The sequence below is a fragment of the Falco cherrug genome, chromosome 4 (genome assembly GCF_023634085.1).
Source record: "Falco cherrug isolate bFalChe1 chromosome 4, bFalChe1.pri, whole genome shotgun sequence".
Taxonomy (NCBI): Eukaryota; Metazoa; Chordata; class Aves; order Falconiformes; family Falconidae; genus Falco; species Falco cherrug.
This window is the reverse complement of record NC_073700.1, coordinates 35976123-35992316: the sequence shown is the minus strand read 5'-3', so window position 1 is coordinate 35992316 and position 16194 is coordinate 35976123. Positions and strand designations below refer to the sequence as shown.

General features: G+C 40.5%; 1 protein-coding gene across 5 annotated transcripts in view; it reads left to right on the top strand.

Annotated features, from left to right (window-relative positions):
• Positions 1 to 2311: 2311 nt before the first annotated feature.
• CPPED1 (calcineurin like phosphoesterase domain containing 1) overlaps positions 2312 to 16194 on the top strand; it is a 49806-nt gene continuing 35923 nt past the window's right edge. For 2 of the 5 annotated variants that reach the window (XM_055708652.1, XM_055708651.1), the window contains exons 1-2: positions 2731 to 2882; positions 13010 to 13228. In XM_055708652.1, the coding sequence (XP_055564627.1) occupies positions 2819 to 2882; positions 13010 to 13228 (283 nt within the window). In that variant the 5' untranslated portion in view covers positions 2731 to 2818. Of the gene's footprint in view, positions 2428 to 2730; positions 2883 to 3165; positions 3622 to 10397; positions 10472 to 11720; positions 11780 to 13009; positions 13229 to 16194 lie in introns of those variants that run through there. The other 3 variants (XM_027810079.2, XM_027810080.2, XM_055708653.1) reach the window with 3 other exon arrangements.

Here is a 16194-nt window from a genome sequence, read left to right as displayed (position 1 = left end):
CTTCCATTTTTGTAATTTGTTGTCTTCTTGTCGTGTGCTGAGAATAGAGAAAAATTGCCGCCTCCAACCATTGCTTTGACTGTTTTATCAATCTTTATACAAATTGCTCATCAGAGATAGTACATTTTAGAATTATTTACTTGTTTTATTAGTACTTTATCTAGGTCTCTCAAAGTGCATACGATCATACTTTAAACTGCAGTCAGAAATAAAGTAGAGTGTATGCTACTGGATTTTTCAGAACTTCCAAGTTGTCAAGAACTGTAAGGATTGGCAGCATGATCTAATGCGTACTAGAATAAGTCTTAGAAGATTTGGACTCCTCAGATCTGCACTGTTCTAATCTCAGTTGTTACTAAGCTAAACCTTATATAAGCTTTTCTTTTTCGATGCCTCCATTTCTCACTTTCTATCTATCTTACTTTCAATATACTGCATGCTCTTCTAGAATGGTATATTTTCCTCTGTATGTTCACCAACTTTTTAAAATCAGTTAAATTATTCTCAATTTATACTCTATAAATACAAGACACGTGGTACTGTAAATTATTTATTCAGTGTCATATTCATGACACTTTGTATAACAAATCAAGTCCGATGACAAAATTCTGCTGCTTTATCCAGGCCTCATCTGGAATAAGTCCATGAAAATCTATAATTAAACTAACATAGATCAGTAGTAACTTTAAATGATTTAGTCATAGTAAAATGAGTTTAGCATTTGGTCCATGATCTTGGCTTCAAAACTGCATACTTCAAATTTGGCAGAGTAAAAGAAGCAGGAAAGAGCAGAAATCCCCCTCCTGCACAAACACTCCCCATCCTCAGTTCTCACGTTTATATGCAAATGTTCCTTTATTTCTGCAGATGAAAACTCTTGTGCACTCCATCTGCAAAATCACAAGTAAATGTCTTTAAATTGCAAAATAGAAATTTCCTGTGGCATCCTCATTACAGTAGATAATACCCAAGCTGATGTAATATCAGAGGATCCCATTTGAAGGGGAGGCAACATAGGCACGCTGCGTACTCACCATATTCATCGCCTAGAAAGAGCTGAGCATCTCCAGGCTCCTCCGTGACCCATCCTGCAAAGATATCAAACACAGTACTGTCAACAGAATTTTGTAGAAGAGAGCCCCCTACATATGCCTAGAAAAATGAGCTGTGAAGTTAGACATCTAGATAAATCCAGATCTTAGAATCCACGTCTCTGTCAGTCCTTCAGACGCGCATAACTTGACTTAAGAAAAATGGTTGCCTTTAGCAACACATCCAGACAAAGGTAATTTGGTGAGCTGATCACAAGCTCATGTCCCTGTGCGACATAACCGCAGTGTGCTGTCTTGCCAAAACAGTAATGTTATCTCTATGCTTTTTGGCCTGATCTTGATGGTATTTCACTTGCAAAATTCATCCTGAGTTTAGCTGAACTCACACAGCATTCATATGTTCTAGTGTATGACTGCTCAGCCCTCTTAAGAAGATGAGAAGAAAATGGAAAAGAAAGAGAAAAGGTCAAAAATCTCTTTGGATCATTCAGCTAACTGCTCTTATATTAGCATGAGTGGTTCCAGCATTAGACCATGTTCACCTGTTCCTCTGATGGTGTTAGGATATTTGGATAGGCTGCACCTGAGAATGAATACTGCACTTCAGTATTTACTTGCTTAATGTAACAAATGCTGCCCCATAAAGAGGGGAATTGACAAAAACTACTTAATAAAAAAGACTTACTCCAGTGCTTTCCATCTAATGATCATCAAGCGGTTTACAAGCAGGAAATAAACCGTTTTCATTTGTGGGTAATAACACCCCCATTTTACAGATGGAAAAATCATCCAGCCATAGGAATGAATGTGTTTTAGTTGGTGATGTTAACCTTCTCTCATGCTCCGCTACAGATTTCACAAGTTTAACGAGGCACTCACCGCGCCGGCTGCCACACCGCGCTGGCTGCCACACCGCGCTGGCCCATGGGCTCCCGCCTGTGTGCCCGGGACACTGCGCCTGTGGTATCCTTCTCACTGTGTCGAAGCGGGACTCTGGTGCAGCAAAGATTAAAAAAACATCACCTTGCAAGGACTACCTGTGTATTCCTGTCACTCGCCCACTGCATAACATGGTGCTGAGAAACACGGGCGGCGCGTGGGCTGCAGTGGCTGCCCGCCATGCTGCCCATGGGCAAGGCAGGGCCAGGGGTGCCCAGGCTGGGGTCACAGCAGGCCCTGGGGGCAGGGGCACGTGGTGCCTTTGCTTTTTTCACGTTACTTTTGGGTTTTTTTCCCCGAGGAGCAGTTGCTGGAAACATGTGCTTTTGTGACTGCAATTAACGCCAGGAGGAAACCTGACCAGTGAACATCCTTTCAAGGCGCACAGGACGGCAGCTAATGCTTTTAGGTGACATCGGTTTACTTCAGTTGGCAGGTTAGGAAAAAGCTGAAAATTAGTAAGTATGACAAATAATAATTTCCTTAATTTTTACTTAAATTCACATAAAAGCCAGCGCACGTCTGGGGCAGGCTGCTCTGCCGCCCGCGGCCGCCATGTCTCCGCGCCGCCGCCCCCCGAACATGGCCGTGCCGGGGAGCCACCGCAGCGCCCCCGCGCCGGGCCGGGCCGGCCGCCGCCTCTCCCCCAGGGCAGCCGCCGCCGCCGCCGCCGGGCCCCGCCGGCCGCTCTGCCCAGGCTGACCCCCGCCGGCGGGGCCTCTCCCGCCCGCGCCCAGGCGCCGCCCCCGGCGGAGGCGGTGCCGCCCCCTCGGCGGCCTGTGGCCAGGCGGCGGTTGTCGGCGGCGGCCGCGCGGCGGGCGGGAGCCATGGCGGCGGAGGGGGACGCGTTCGGCAGAGCCCGGGGCAGGACTCTGGCCGCCTTCCGCCAAGGTACGCGCCGCGGGGCCTGCGCCGAGGCGGGAGCGCCGGGCGGAACCTCGGCATAGGGCTGCGGGTTCCGGCGGGCTCTCTTCCCCGCCGCGCAGCCGGGCGGGGGGGCGTGCGGAGGGCAGGCCCGGGGTGCCCCCGGCGGCCGCGGGAGGAGCGCTACAGCCGGAGGGGGGGACGCGGAGGGGCAGCGGCGAGGCCCTGGGGGGAGCGCGCTGCTCGGGGAGCGGGGCGCTGGGCGTGCTGCTGCCGGTGCGGGGCCCCCTGAGCGCGGCGCCGCGGCCGCCCCACGTTGATTCTCCGCGGTCGGCGGCGGGCAGAGGCCCAGGCCCGTGGGAGCGTTGGGGCCCGGCCGCAGCGCGGGGGGCTCCTCCCCATGGGAAGGTGTCAGCGGTGCCCAACACCAGATTTCTTTTAAAATGCTTGCTCGTGCTGCCTAACCTGATCTCCGTAGCTTGTGAAACTGCTGGTGCCAGCACTACGTTATCATGTGTTTGTTGTACCTGTAGGGTGGCCTAACAGTAGTTTGTTGTTTATGTTACTTATAAGACAGGCAGTTGTACCATAACGAATGGAACTACCTAAGATCCCAGTTTCTTCAGGGTACTCCAGCTTCTCTCGGGACAGAGGTCAGCAGCTAGGTCCTTCCCTGGTGCTCCACCCCGCGCAGAGACAGAGCTGCAAACCCCGGGCAGGGCCCAGGTGTCAGTTGGCTCCCAGCTTCTAGACCTGCCTGCCCCAGGTGAATACGGTGAGGTGGCCACTGCCAAGCCAAAGGTGGCAGCCACCTGCTTACTGCTGGTCCTTGTCTTGTGGCTGGACCAACAGAGGAGTACGTTGACTGTCTGTGTGTATCCTGCCTGTTTGTAAAGTTGTCCAAGGATGGAGGTCCTGCGGTGTGCCAGCGTTGAGAAATCTTTTCCTGTTGCCACACGTGGAACGTATTTTATTTCCTTGTATTTGTTTGTAAATTACAGATTGTATTGGTTTGATGAGGTGGGCAAGGCTATTCGATCCCAACAATTTTGTGGTATTTTCTTGAGTTTCACTGGAAATATTTGGCTTTGCTTGTTGCCAAATAAAGAAAATTCACCGACACTGAGCATGTGAAGTATACATATACAGTTATTCTGGCAACCTATTAATTACAGATGGTGTGGTTGGTTTATAACAGAATGCCTAGCATTTGTTGAGGGGACAGATGGCAGACAAGCCATCTAGTTATATCAACTGTATAGTGAAATTGTAACAAAAGGAGTGTTCAAGGGCAGTGTAAAAATTTCTGAACAGCAGTTTTACCTAAGTACTTTTAGAAAAGTGCCTTAAACATGGAAGAAAAAGATGTGATTTGGGTATCTGTTTTCCAGGTGTGTTTCTTTCTCCTGAAGTGTCCTTGTTTGGTATTCTTTAAATATTAATTAAGACTTAGCAACTGGTTGTTTTAAATCTTGTTCAGGACTTTTTAGGCTATCATAGTCCAGCTGCCATCTTTAGGTACAGTGTTTCTTTGTTAATAATTTACTGAGCTCTTAAGAGGCTGAAGTTGAACACAACCTTTTAATAACTAAATGACCTGGTAAAAAACAACCAAGGGCTGATAAAACTGAGGCAAAGTTTCTTGCAGTTTAAGTTGAAAATCAGTTCTGTTGTTTTCCTTGGGCTTTAGGTTTTACTCCTGTTGAACAGGTAGCTACACAAAACATTTACTACTGCTATGGCTTGGCAGACTGTTTCCTTTTAAAATTTGAAATTCACCATTGAGAGCTTAATTTCCTTTTTTTCTTACTACCCTTTCTGTAAAATCACTCCTCCACATCCTATCTCCTAACAGTAATTTGTTTAGTCTGCTTTCACATAATGTGGAGGTTATACCTGTAACGTGCTCTAATTGAGACTTGATATGTGACAAAACAGCCCCCTCAAATTTAGGGATCTAAATTATCCGTTTAATCAGTGGAGCATAGTAGCAAATAGTGTGTAAATACCCTACTTTATTGGCAAGAGACCTTTGTATGCTTTGGATTTAATGTTTTTTTTTTTAATAAATTCCCTGTCTTTTCTACCTGTGTGAAATTGTGCTTCAGATGCCTACTACTTTTAGCAGTGTTCTAGTGAAGAAACAGTAAATTTTGTCATCACCACTTCTCCCAAAAAGTCGTGGGGTGTTTGGGTTTGGTTGTTGGTTTTATTGATTGGTTTTGTATTTTTTTTTGGGGGGGTGGGGGGGTGGGTTGATTGTTGTTTGGTTGGGGGGGGGAATTGTTTGGGTTTGGGGGTTTTGGTTGGTTTTGTTTTGGTTTTTGGTTGGTTTGGGGTTTTTTCTGTCCCAAGTATACTTTTTTATATTTTTTATATTTTTCTATCCCAAGTAGCATACTATGCAAAGAATTTCTGTTTTCGGTGGAGAACTTTTTTCAAATAGCTAGGCAAGTGACGGTACCATCAGCTTAACTGGTTGAGAAGTTTCTCCATTTTGAACCTGTTGGCTAATTTTAGCTGATGGTTCCAAAATCTTTATCTGAAAGAGGCGGATAACCAGCATTGCATAGTCATGTTCTCAGTTCCAGACGTCACTTTGTGTTCCTCTGTCATGCCTCCCTCACCAGTCTTTTGGAAACTCTTTTAAGTCTATTCAGTTGCTTCTCATATTTCTTATTTTGCTCAGTTCTCTATTCCTTTCCTATATCTGCTTTTTTGCCATTACTGAATGTTGAGGTGGCTCTTCTTCATATCACTTGTTAGAGCTATCGTGGTTTATATGAAGCGGGTGGTGTGTTTCCCATGTGCACTATCCTGCACTTTCTGCATTGAAGTTACCTGCTTTCTTGAACAGTCATTCATGAAGAAGTCTCTCCCCAGTTCTTCACAGCCAAGCCTTATTCTTATACTGCCAAATGGCTTAGTTTTAGCAAATTTCATTTCCTCACTGTTCAGTTACTGGGACAGATTGGTTTGAATTTGTTGAACAGTATAGGTCCTAGTACAGGTTCAGGTGGGATCTGTGTATCATGTCCGTTTTCTTTTCTTCTTACCAGTTTTTTATGCATGGGAGGACTGACTTTCATATTTCAAGACAGCTTGGCTTCCTTAAAAGTCTTTGGTGAATAACTGTCAGATGCTTCTTGGAGATGGTATTAAGTAGATTTCCCTGCTCCAATGTAAAAGTTGGGATTACCTGTTCTGAAGACTCAGTGAGTGCAGTAGTTACTGTCTTTGTTACAGTTTCCATTAACTTGCCTGTCCCGATGCTAGTTTTGCAGTCAGTAGTTACCAGATTGCTCAGGAAACCCTTTACAATGTAGTTGTGATACTGGCCATCTTCTTGCTCCTCTGGTGCAAGGGCAGTTTTAAGCAAGCGGTAACTCCCTGTGGTTTAGCTGGTTTTTTGAGTTCTGTGGATGCCACCTAAGCTGAGCAGCTTGTTATTCTTCATGTCTGTTTGTGAAATCATCTATTGGTAATTTGATTGAGAGAGATCTGATGCACTGTCTATAAGGAAGAATTCTGGCATTACATCTTCACAAGTTCCTTCACAATCAACGTGGATACAAACATTTACATTGTTTTTCTGCTCTGCCTTCATCTTCAGGTGCATCTTGCATGTCTGCAACATCTGTTAGCCTTGGTGTCCGGCACGCTACCTCTTCCTAATTCCTCTAAAAAGGGCTTTATTAGTTTTCAGATGTATGCTATTTTGAGTTGTTATCACATTTTTTACCTTGATTTCTTGGACTTTGGTATCTAACCTTCCAGTGTGTAAAATCTTTCCTGTTTTCTTTATTTGGATGCTTTAGCTTGAAGAGTGCTGTTCTGCTCTTACTAGCATCCTTATGGCTGCTGTTTATGTTGTTTAGTCGGTCTGGATACTTTTTGGTCTTTCTGAAGTTCTTAGTAAATGCTGTGCATATGGTCTGAGCCTCTGGGATAGTGTCTTTGAATAGTTTCCACGCTGTCTTCAAGGATTTTTGCACTTTTAAAAAGCATCGTAATTATATGTAATTCACCTTCCTTTGAAATTAAATACCACTGCAGTTGATTTCTTAATTTTTCTTGCTTTCACATGAGTGTTGGATCTTGGCACGTTACGATTACTGTTCTAGAGCTCTTAAACAGTCATATTTTTGAGCACTGATGAGAACTGCTTCCCAGCTAGCATATTCCATTCCCAATACTGTCTCTAGGCCTCCTATGAATTAGGGAAATTTTAACGTGGGTTTTGAGCAACTTTCTGTGACTTCACCTTGTCATTATGCAAGCCACCCCCCTTCACACCTACAGTTTTGGGCTGTAAAGTTTCTGTAATGAGTTTACATGTTGAATTTGGGTGTGGGCATAAAGGCATGACTAGAGTTTAGCATTCTGTAGCCCTCAGTACAAATAAACTGTATCTGAGGGAGCATTTCCTACCTTGATAGTTATCTAAGAAGTTTAAAAGTATATCTTTTAAAAATAGTAGCACTGCCTAATGTATTTGAGAAGCTGAATTCTGTAAGTCAGTGTTTCTACTGATATTATCTCTGTAGTTTAGGCTCACTCTACTTAATTTCTACAATAATTACTCTTCTAAAGGGTTTTATTTTCTCTCAGAAAAGTTTGATACCTGTTTTGAAAGGTTTTTTTCCCTGTGCCTTCCATAATAGGTTGCCTTGGTCGTTCAGCAGAACCCTCAGTAGTCTCTCAGGTACACGTGGAAGATGTAGCTGAAAGGAATGCGTATTTCATTAGATTGAAATTCTTTTGTATTTGGACATACAGACAATAATGGTGGTATTTTTGAAGCCAGAAGTGTTGATAATTTTTTATATTAAATGAGAATTTATTAAGGATTTAGTGCAAGTCCTTTATTATTTTTCAAGTGGTTCCAGGACTGACAGGAATGAAAACAAATTCTTTTAAAGGTAAACCGCAAAATAATTGCAAGGAAAAAGTTTTAGCCTTTTGTACTGTTTATGATGTATAAATGCTGCCTTCACTTAAAAGATTCCATTTCCCTTCCCATCTATAGCTTCTTTAGAAAACCAAGGTTGTGCTTCTTGGCCAATTTTACCTAGAAGAGGAGCCAGAGGCACATTTAGAGGCAGAGACTGCTCAGGGCAGGGAACCATGTACATACTTCTGCTATTCTGTGATTTTTCAGAGAAGTGAAATTAATTCCCCTGGCAAACCCAGCATGACAATGAGGGCGTTTTTCGTATTTATTGCTGCCCATGGTATACTGAGCAAGCATTACTATGTGGCCATCAGAGGCCAGCTCACAGTGGTTTATATGAGCAATCTATATGTGTGTTTGTGATCCTTGGAGAGGCAGCAAGAAAAGGGAGGAGAAATCAGAAAAATCAAAAGGCGAAGAAATAAAAGCATGGCAAGGTATTAGCTATTGTCCTCTAGAAATGGTGAGGTTTGGCTTAAATCTCACTTAGGTCCTTGAAGTGTCTTTTTGTGCATGATCACAATACATGGCTGAGGTTTTCTCTTGTGAGTTGCTGCTGACTACTTTGGCCCTTCACGGAATTAATCCTTAGATAAAATTAGAAGCTGGCACCATTTTTCAGCCTATGCTACTAAAAATACATTGCATTGATCCTCTCTCTGTACTTTGGCATGCATGGGAGCAGAAAAAGAGTGGGAAGCTATTGAAACTGAGGCATAACAACATGTTCTGAAGTTGGACTTCTTCCGTGGCGATCAGCTGTGCAGCTCTTAAGGAGGCCTGGGAGCTAAACAGTTTTGAAAAAGGAGTTTTGTGTGGCTGAGTGTGTAAGAGGAGCTCCACAGACATTATTTGCCCTTCAGAAATGGAAACTGTATATACATCAGTTATCTGGTAAATCTACTGACTTTTGTCTGACATTTGCATTTTCTTATTGCTGTGGCTGCTAACAGCCTCTATGCTCATAGGGATGAAGAGCCAGTTTGCAGGTGTTCTCAGCTTCACTCAATTTTGCGATGCAAGAGAGAAGGCAGAAAAAAATGTTTATTAATTGAATCCTAATCTTGTATTGCTTTACCTAGCCTGCACTTTGTATAATACAACTACATAGCTCATCTAAAGGCTTGAAAATTGAAACTCCTAGTGAGAAGGTTGTCTTTGATGTCATTCCTATAAAAGTTATTACTAGCTGCGTTTGAAGGGAAGATAGCAACTGTACATCCTATTTAATTGAAACGTTATGGAGTAACATCTAGGACCTGGATCATGACTAGATGATCACTGCAAAAACAGCTGTTCCCCCTCCCACCACTTGTGCCCAATGCTGTTTGTTACTAACCCTCTGCCAGACTTTGGCATTCCCCTAGCATAGCAACGGAATGATTTGTCTGAGCACTCTTCTTCTGATTCAGTGCAAAGTCCAAAAAAATGGTTCAAACAGTTTTTTGTAATGCCTGACTTAACTGCTTAAGCAGGTGAGGTTCATTTGTACAGCCGAGAGTACCTGTTCTGCTTGAAGGTGATAACAAGCAGCTGGTGAGGGAGAGAAGTAGGGTACAGAAGTTTTGTTAATAATTATCTGAATACAGTCCATTGATAAATCATTTAATTGTTAGGGTAGCGGAGGATGCTTTTACATTCTGTTTTGCAATGCTACTCTCATAACATATTGGTCTGTTGAAAGAGCACTTGCGCAGGTGAGCTGCTGGAATTAGCGGAATCGCACTAGTTGCAACACGTTAGCTGGACTGATGTTGTTATGCCTTGCACAGATAAGGAAAAACTTGCATGACCTCTGCAGACAGATCAGTGAGGGCAATTAAGAGTTACTTCATCAATGAGCTGAGTTCAGAACAGGCTTAAGAGTTGGTGCAAGTGAAAGTTTGCACCAGTGGTGTTGTACCAATGTAACTTTCTTCATGATATTCTGCTTTTATTTATAGTACTTTATAGTAATTGAAACACATTCCTGATAAACAAAAACTTAAGTTGTAAGTTTAAACTGGGTGTCCATGTATTAATTTGTTCACATATGTTCTCTTGTTCCATGCGGAACAAAAGCAGTAAGTATTAAACTAAATCAGTCAATACCACTTCATAAGTAATAAGCTAATGAAATTGGGTTAAGTACCAGGTTTACTTGCTTTTAAATAAAGTTTCTAGTTGGAGTGACCAAATAACAAGACAAAGGTAGAAAATTCAACCTTACTGCTATTTTTTTTGTAACTATTTGAGAAGTTGTCAAATACTGCAAAAGTATCTGTTGACTGAATTATTTGACTAAGACCAGATGATTACACTAAAATTTTGACTAAATGTCATTTATGTAGCCCTGATTCCTGGATCTTTTCTGTTGTCCCTGCTTCACTTTCTTCATTTTATCTTTTTCTTTCCTACAGGAGAATATAGCATATACCTCTGCACCATTTTCAGTTCCTTTCTCTTTTCACCTCCTATCTCTTTCCTTTTCTCCCCACTCTTCTTCACCTCCACCTCTGCATCTTCTGTTTCTCCTTTCTTCTGCCACTTCTTGATTCTGTCTGTGTACTGAACTTCTCTTTTCAAATTCATCTTATCAGTCTCTCTCTCTCTCTCTGCCTCACATGACCATCACTCACCCACTCAAACCAGAGCATCTGTGCACAGTCTTGGAAACATTCAGGTACTTAAAACCTAGAGAGCTACTGTATTGGCATGACTACAAGGCAGGAAAAAAAAAATGTCCATGAAGAATATATTAGAATAGCCCCTGTCTGGCTTTGCAACCTGTTTTGCATCAGCTCTGCGTGCTCCCTGACAGCGCATTGTCTGCTTGCCAGATTTCTCTCTGTTCAAGCAGTATACGTGAAGCTCCTTGTTAGCTGGGACCGGGGCCAGTCCTGCGGCCTGTGTCAGCCAGCCAGCCTGCCAGCTACCTGGCCTGCTGCAGGTGCTCCAGCTGCCTTTGGCCAACAGATGCCATCCCTGGGGCTCTGGAAAGGGAAACACAGCATGTCTGTGATTGAAACGCAGTCTTTTAAAACAAAGACTAGCGGGTTTTTTGAGTAGTTCCTGTAAAAATAAATAGATAAGTGTGTCTATATTTTACTTAGGCTACGGTGGTAAAAATTACTAGTTTCACAAAACAAGTAGATTTTGCTCTGCATTGATTATCATTACTGTCTACTGAGTTGCTGGAAAAGGGACAGGATTAAAAATCCTGCCATGTTGTAGAAAGATTTGAGCTTTTTTTTCCATTAAATGTGTTTGAGGATTGGGCCATCCCTCCAAAACAAGTTCCTGTTTCAGGTTTTCCCTTTTTTCAGTTCTGTTTTGTATAGATCATAAAAGATTTCTGTTGCAAGCTTCCTTAACTGATACTTTTCTATAGTTTTCCACTTACAAAAACTCTAAATTGATTTCTCTGCACAGACAATGCCTTTGATGCAGCACGTAAGCTGTTTTTTAAGGCATTCATATTTTGCCTTGCGAAACATAAGATAAAAACCTAAATTATTTCATGTTATTCAGCTGCTCCATAAGGCTTCTGTTGCAAACTCGTGGATAGATGGATCGTTTCACTTCTCTAAGTTATGTAATTGGAAAAGTTAATTTCATTTCGTAATTAAAAGCTAATGAATGGCTGATAGTTTATAAAATCTATGTTTATTATTTGGAGCAAGGCAATGCTGGTATGAATTAACAGACAGTGTTAACAGATTATAAATAATTTTGTTTAGAAATTAAATGTTACTTTAACTGAATTGTGGAAGCTTGCATTTGGCAAAACGATCTGATGTCATAGCAACAGATGACAACTGGAAGCAGCTTCCAGGTGTTGCCCACATTACTTCTCCCTCACCCCAGCCTATCCATATCCATGGTGCAAGATATGAATTCTGACCTCTTTTTTTTCTAACCTTCCTCCAAAGAAACATACTCCTCTTCTTGCAAAGTAAGACTCTCCAGTCCACTTGGAAGAAAACCAGAAGTAAATGCACGCGGTGAACATGTTACTTGTTTATGTACTGTTATTGGAAGATTAGTTTTGCCTCAAAGTGTATTTAAGATCAGATTGACATAATATAGGAGTATATTTATGGATTATATTGTAATTTGAAATAATTTGCTGTATTATTTTTTGTAGATTCAACTAGGTTGATGTAGTCAGCTTTTAACAGCTTAAATGCCATTTAAGAAAAAACCCAATAACATTAAATGTATTAAGCCAAACACAGCTGTCAAAACTGAAATATTCAGGTAGCAAATGAATGCGTTCAGGCAGCTGGAGAAACTGCAGTGTTCTCATTTTGTACTTTAATTCCAACTTGAGACATAGGTCTTGGAAACAGGATACCCAATTTTTGTTTTTAATTTGTAGCCAACTGTGGCTTTATTTCCCCAGTGTTGAGATTTTATTTATTTTTTTTATTAATGTGCTTGTAGTTCTATGTATCATGCTTCTTTTGTGGTACTTGTTAATATAGCATGCAAGAAACAAGTATACAAGAAATTTGTAGCAGTACAAATTCTGTGGTACACTGCCTGCCCTGATGGAAACGTTGTTTTTTTTCTCAGTTCTCACCTTTTTATCATAGGTCTTGGAGCTATTGTGGCAATTCTAAATTAGGACTTTATTTGCTGCTGCTAATTAGGATGTTGCTGGATTTTGTGTTTGCTGATCCTGGTCCTGTGAATGGCATCAGTTCTAACTCCAAAGAATGCGCTACAACCAATTTCTCTCTAAAAGTATAAAACCGAGACGTATTTAACTCCTTAATAATTTAAGGACAAGTCTACTGGAACCATAAAATGTGAAATGTTGTGTACGTTTTAACTTGTTAATTAAAGAAGCAATAATTGGAGTCTTAAAAGAATAAATTGAAATATAACGTTATACACGTGTGCTGTGTTGTAGTCCTTGTAATTTCCAGTACTATTTGCTGAATTCCTCACATACTTTTCTTCTAATGAGTCTGTAATTACCATGTGGTATAATTAGATTAATATACTTTCATTTATTACAGCTCCTCATTAGAGGAAAATTTTGTACTTCTGCCTTTATATTTCTTCTATATGAATGAATACAGAATTCTGTACTTTCATTAAAGCTCTCTTAACTTAGGTGAAAAGCAATCAATTTAATGATATATTGAAACTCTTACCCTTTTTATAAGTTTCTTGGTGCTTAACTTTCTTTCCCTCTGCCCTTTCTTCTTAGATGATGAGTACCAATGGAAGGGGCCCTTCTACTTCATCCAAGGAGCAGATCCTCAGTTTGGACTGATGAAAGCTTGGGCAGTTGGAGACATCAACAATGGAGATGATGAATGGGGAGAAGAAATCAAATTAACAGAGCAAGCGGTGCAGACCATCAACAAACTAAACCCTAAACCCAAGTTCTTTGTGTTGTGTGGAGACCTTGTTCATGGAATGCCAGGTAAGGCAATTAAAAGTGTAGAATGGGGATTGTAACTCCATTTTCTTTATATTTCAGATGGGCAACAAGGCTAATCTAATTTCCTTGTCTTCACAATATTCTTCCATATGATTTGGTATGCTAGTGTTTTCATGTTTGGGGATAAAAGTGTGCTTTTGGATGATTCTGGAGACTTTATTCTGATTTCTTCATCTGACTTCCTGTATCATTCATTTTAGGTATGTACCTTTGTTAGGTGCTTTCTTTTCAGTGGGCCTGAGGAATTTTCTTTGAAATGGAAGTCCTAAGAACACGTATTAAAATTCTTTCTTATAAATGAATTGCTTCAAGGGGACAAATAGGGACTGTAGCCATTGGGGGGAAAAAAGTGCCAAGAAAAGAACAAAAATTATCTATAACTTTTTGAGTACCTAAAGTGGATGAAGATCAGAGAATTCTGTGGCTTTCTAATGCTTAATAAATCCAACTGTTTCAATATTTAAATTTTTTAAATGCTAAAAGTTAGCAAATTCCAAGTTTTCGTATTCTGTCCTGTTGCTGTGGGACTCAGAGATCAGTCTGTTTCTGTGTACGGTCACAGGAAGAACAACAGACCATCTAGAAAGGTGGGTTACAAAGTTTGACGGTTAAAACTTTAAAACAGACTGGTAATATTTTTTTATTTTAAGAAGATAAATGCTCTTCTTGGAAGTGAAAGAAAAAGTGATGTTACCACTTGGCAGGTGGTCTGAAAAGCAGATCTAAGCACAGTGTCTTACATTTCTTAGCCTTGGTAAGAAGCAGAACTGCAGACAGCCTTAGCTGTGTAGCTGATGGCACAACAGTCCACCAACCGAGTGTGGAAATACTCCTGTGTGCTTTATGCTACACTCTGCACTCCACTTGCACCTGAGGTAGTGCTTCTGAGCTCTTGTTTGCACAGCAAGATTTTGAGCAGGTTGGAGACCGTTGACTAATTCCTTCAGGGTCCTGCAAAGTGGATTTTAAAGCCTTAGCTGTCAAATTGGCAAGTCAGATTGGTTGATCTTATTTATAGGCTACAGACTTTCTTTTGACCAGAACACGGTTTTAGTGACAAGAGTGGGAAAGTGTAAAACCCAACAATTTAAGCTTGATTGAATGTGTATAACACTTCAGTAGCTTGACCATAATGTAAAGTCTGTCATGATGTGGTTGTTTTATTGGTTTATGTTCTTCCATTAATTTTGGTAGTACAGATTTAACCCAGAATCATAAAATAATCTCTTACTAAGAATCATCTAGCCTTCGTGTTACAGAGTTTTAATAAGTATTTTGATTAGGAATTTTAATTTGTGTGTTTCCAATATGTTACCTTCAGTATTCCTTGTAAGAGGAAGAAAATTCAGGACAGATTATAGGTGTTCTATATCCTATTGAAAAGGATCTTTCCCATACAAATTTAAGTAATCCAGGAAGCTAAGTTAGTTTCATTTTACCTGGGTATTTCTTAAAGGCTCATAAACCCATGCAAAGTTCTGAGTAGTTTTGTCTATATTGACTTTAAACAATGTTACTCTAAGGCTTTTCTGTTGATAGAGAGTAAGTGCAAACCAGAGCGAGCCAGCAGTCTTCTAACTTCCACTGGGTACAGAGCGGCTAGATACAATAAGCCTTGCATGTGGCAGGTTTTATGTTTTGGTTTTTTCTAGTAATGGATATCTGTAGTCATTATTGTCCCTTTTACCAGCATATGTCACAGCCTTTGATACTATTTTAAATACAAACCTGTCAGGGTTTTGCAAAACATTATATGTTGATTTTGCTAACAAATGTGTTAAAGAAGCTGAAGGGATTGCACTACTGAGATATTTACATTGTGCACGGCATAAATATTTGAAGCTGCCTAGTGCAATTTCTAAGAAATTGCAAGAAAGAGCAGTTCATTACTCAATCTTAAGGGTGTTTTCTAGCCTAAATGATTCTATGATTACATCGCTTGAGCCACCATATTTCAATTCATCTAATTCCTTGTCAATTGAAATTATGTTAATACTTTTTTTGCAAGCCTGTGTTATCATATAGTTATATAAAGTAGTTAAGGAAAGGTACTGCTCAAAGGAATTTTAGAATATTCAACTGGAACAATTACTTATCTCATTACTGCCTTTGTATTTATCTATACAAATGGCGTTCTGTGCCTTGAGTTGGTAAACATAAAAGTACAATTTAATTAAATTGTACTTACAAGTACAGTATTAATCAGTCATTTGTCTTTGTGTCTAAACTGATGAGAGAGATGAAAGTGAATCACTGTATGGTGCAGATACGTGTGGTTTAAGACTGACTAGTTGTGTAGAAGGGCAGGGAGACGTGATACAGCAAGGGAGACAAATGCAGTGTCAGAAGAACAATTCATAGAAGATAAATCTAAATCTGTGTGTTTAAATGAATTTGAAACAACACTTCAGTTTAAACTGCATGAATGTTTATTTTGGAAGTGAAATAATCGATATTTTCAAATGATTTTTTCCTACCTTTTCCTCTTGCTTACTTCTGGAGCAGAAACTCCTTCAAAACACAAGATGAGTTACAGAAAACTTAAAGAAAATATATTTTAAAGCAAGACAACTCAAATTCTGTTTTAAAAATCAGTATCAAGATGCTTATTTACAAGTTTTTTTGTTTGGCTTGTAAATAGCTGTTACTGTATCACACCAGGATGTTGACCTTATAAGAACTTACTTGCTGCCTATTATTTTATCAAAATAGCAATCCGCTGATGTTAGAAATGAAAACTTTCCACATTCCTTGCAGTGAAAGTTTTTGGAAAATGTGGAAATAACTGCAGTCATTCTCAAGTTTGCTCCCACATCCATGCTAAATTCCAGGGATTGAGGTGACTTCCTTCTCGTGGAGGAGTACTAAATTAAAATTCTTCTCTTACAAGGGTATGCGTTTAAACCACTAGTGTTTTCTGTACCAGTTAAGACACAGATAAAAAGAAG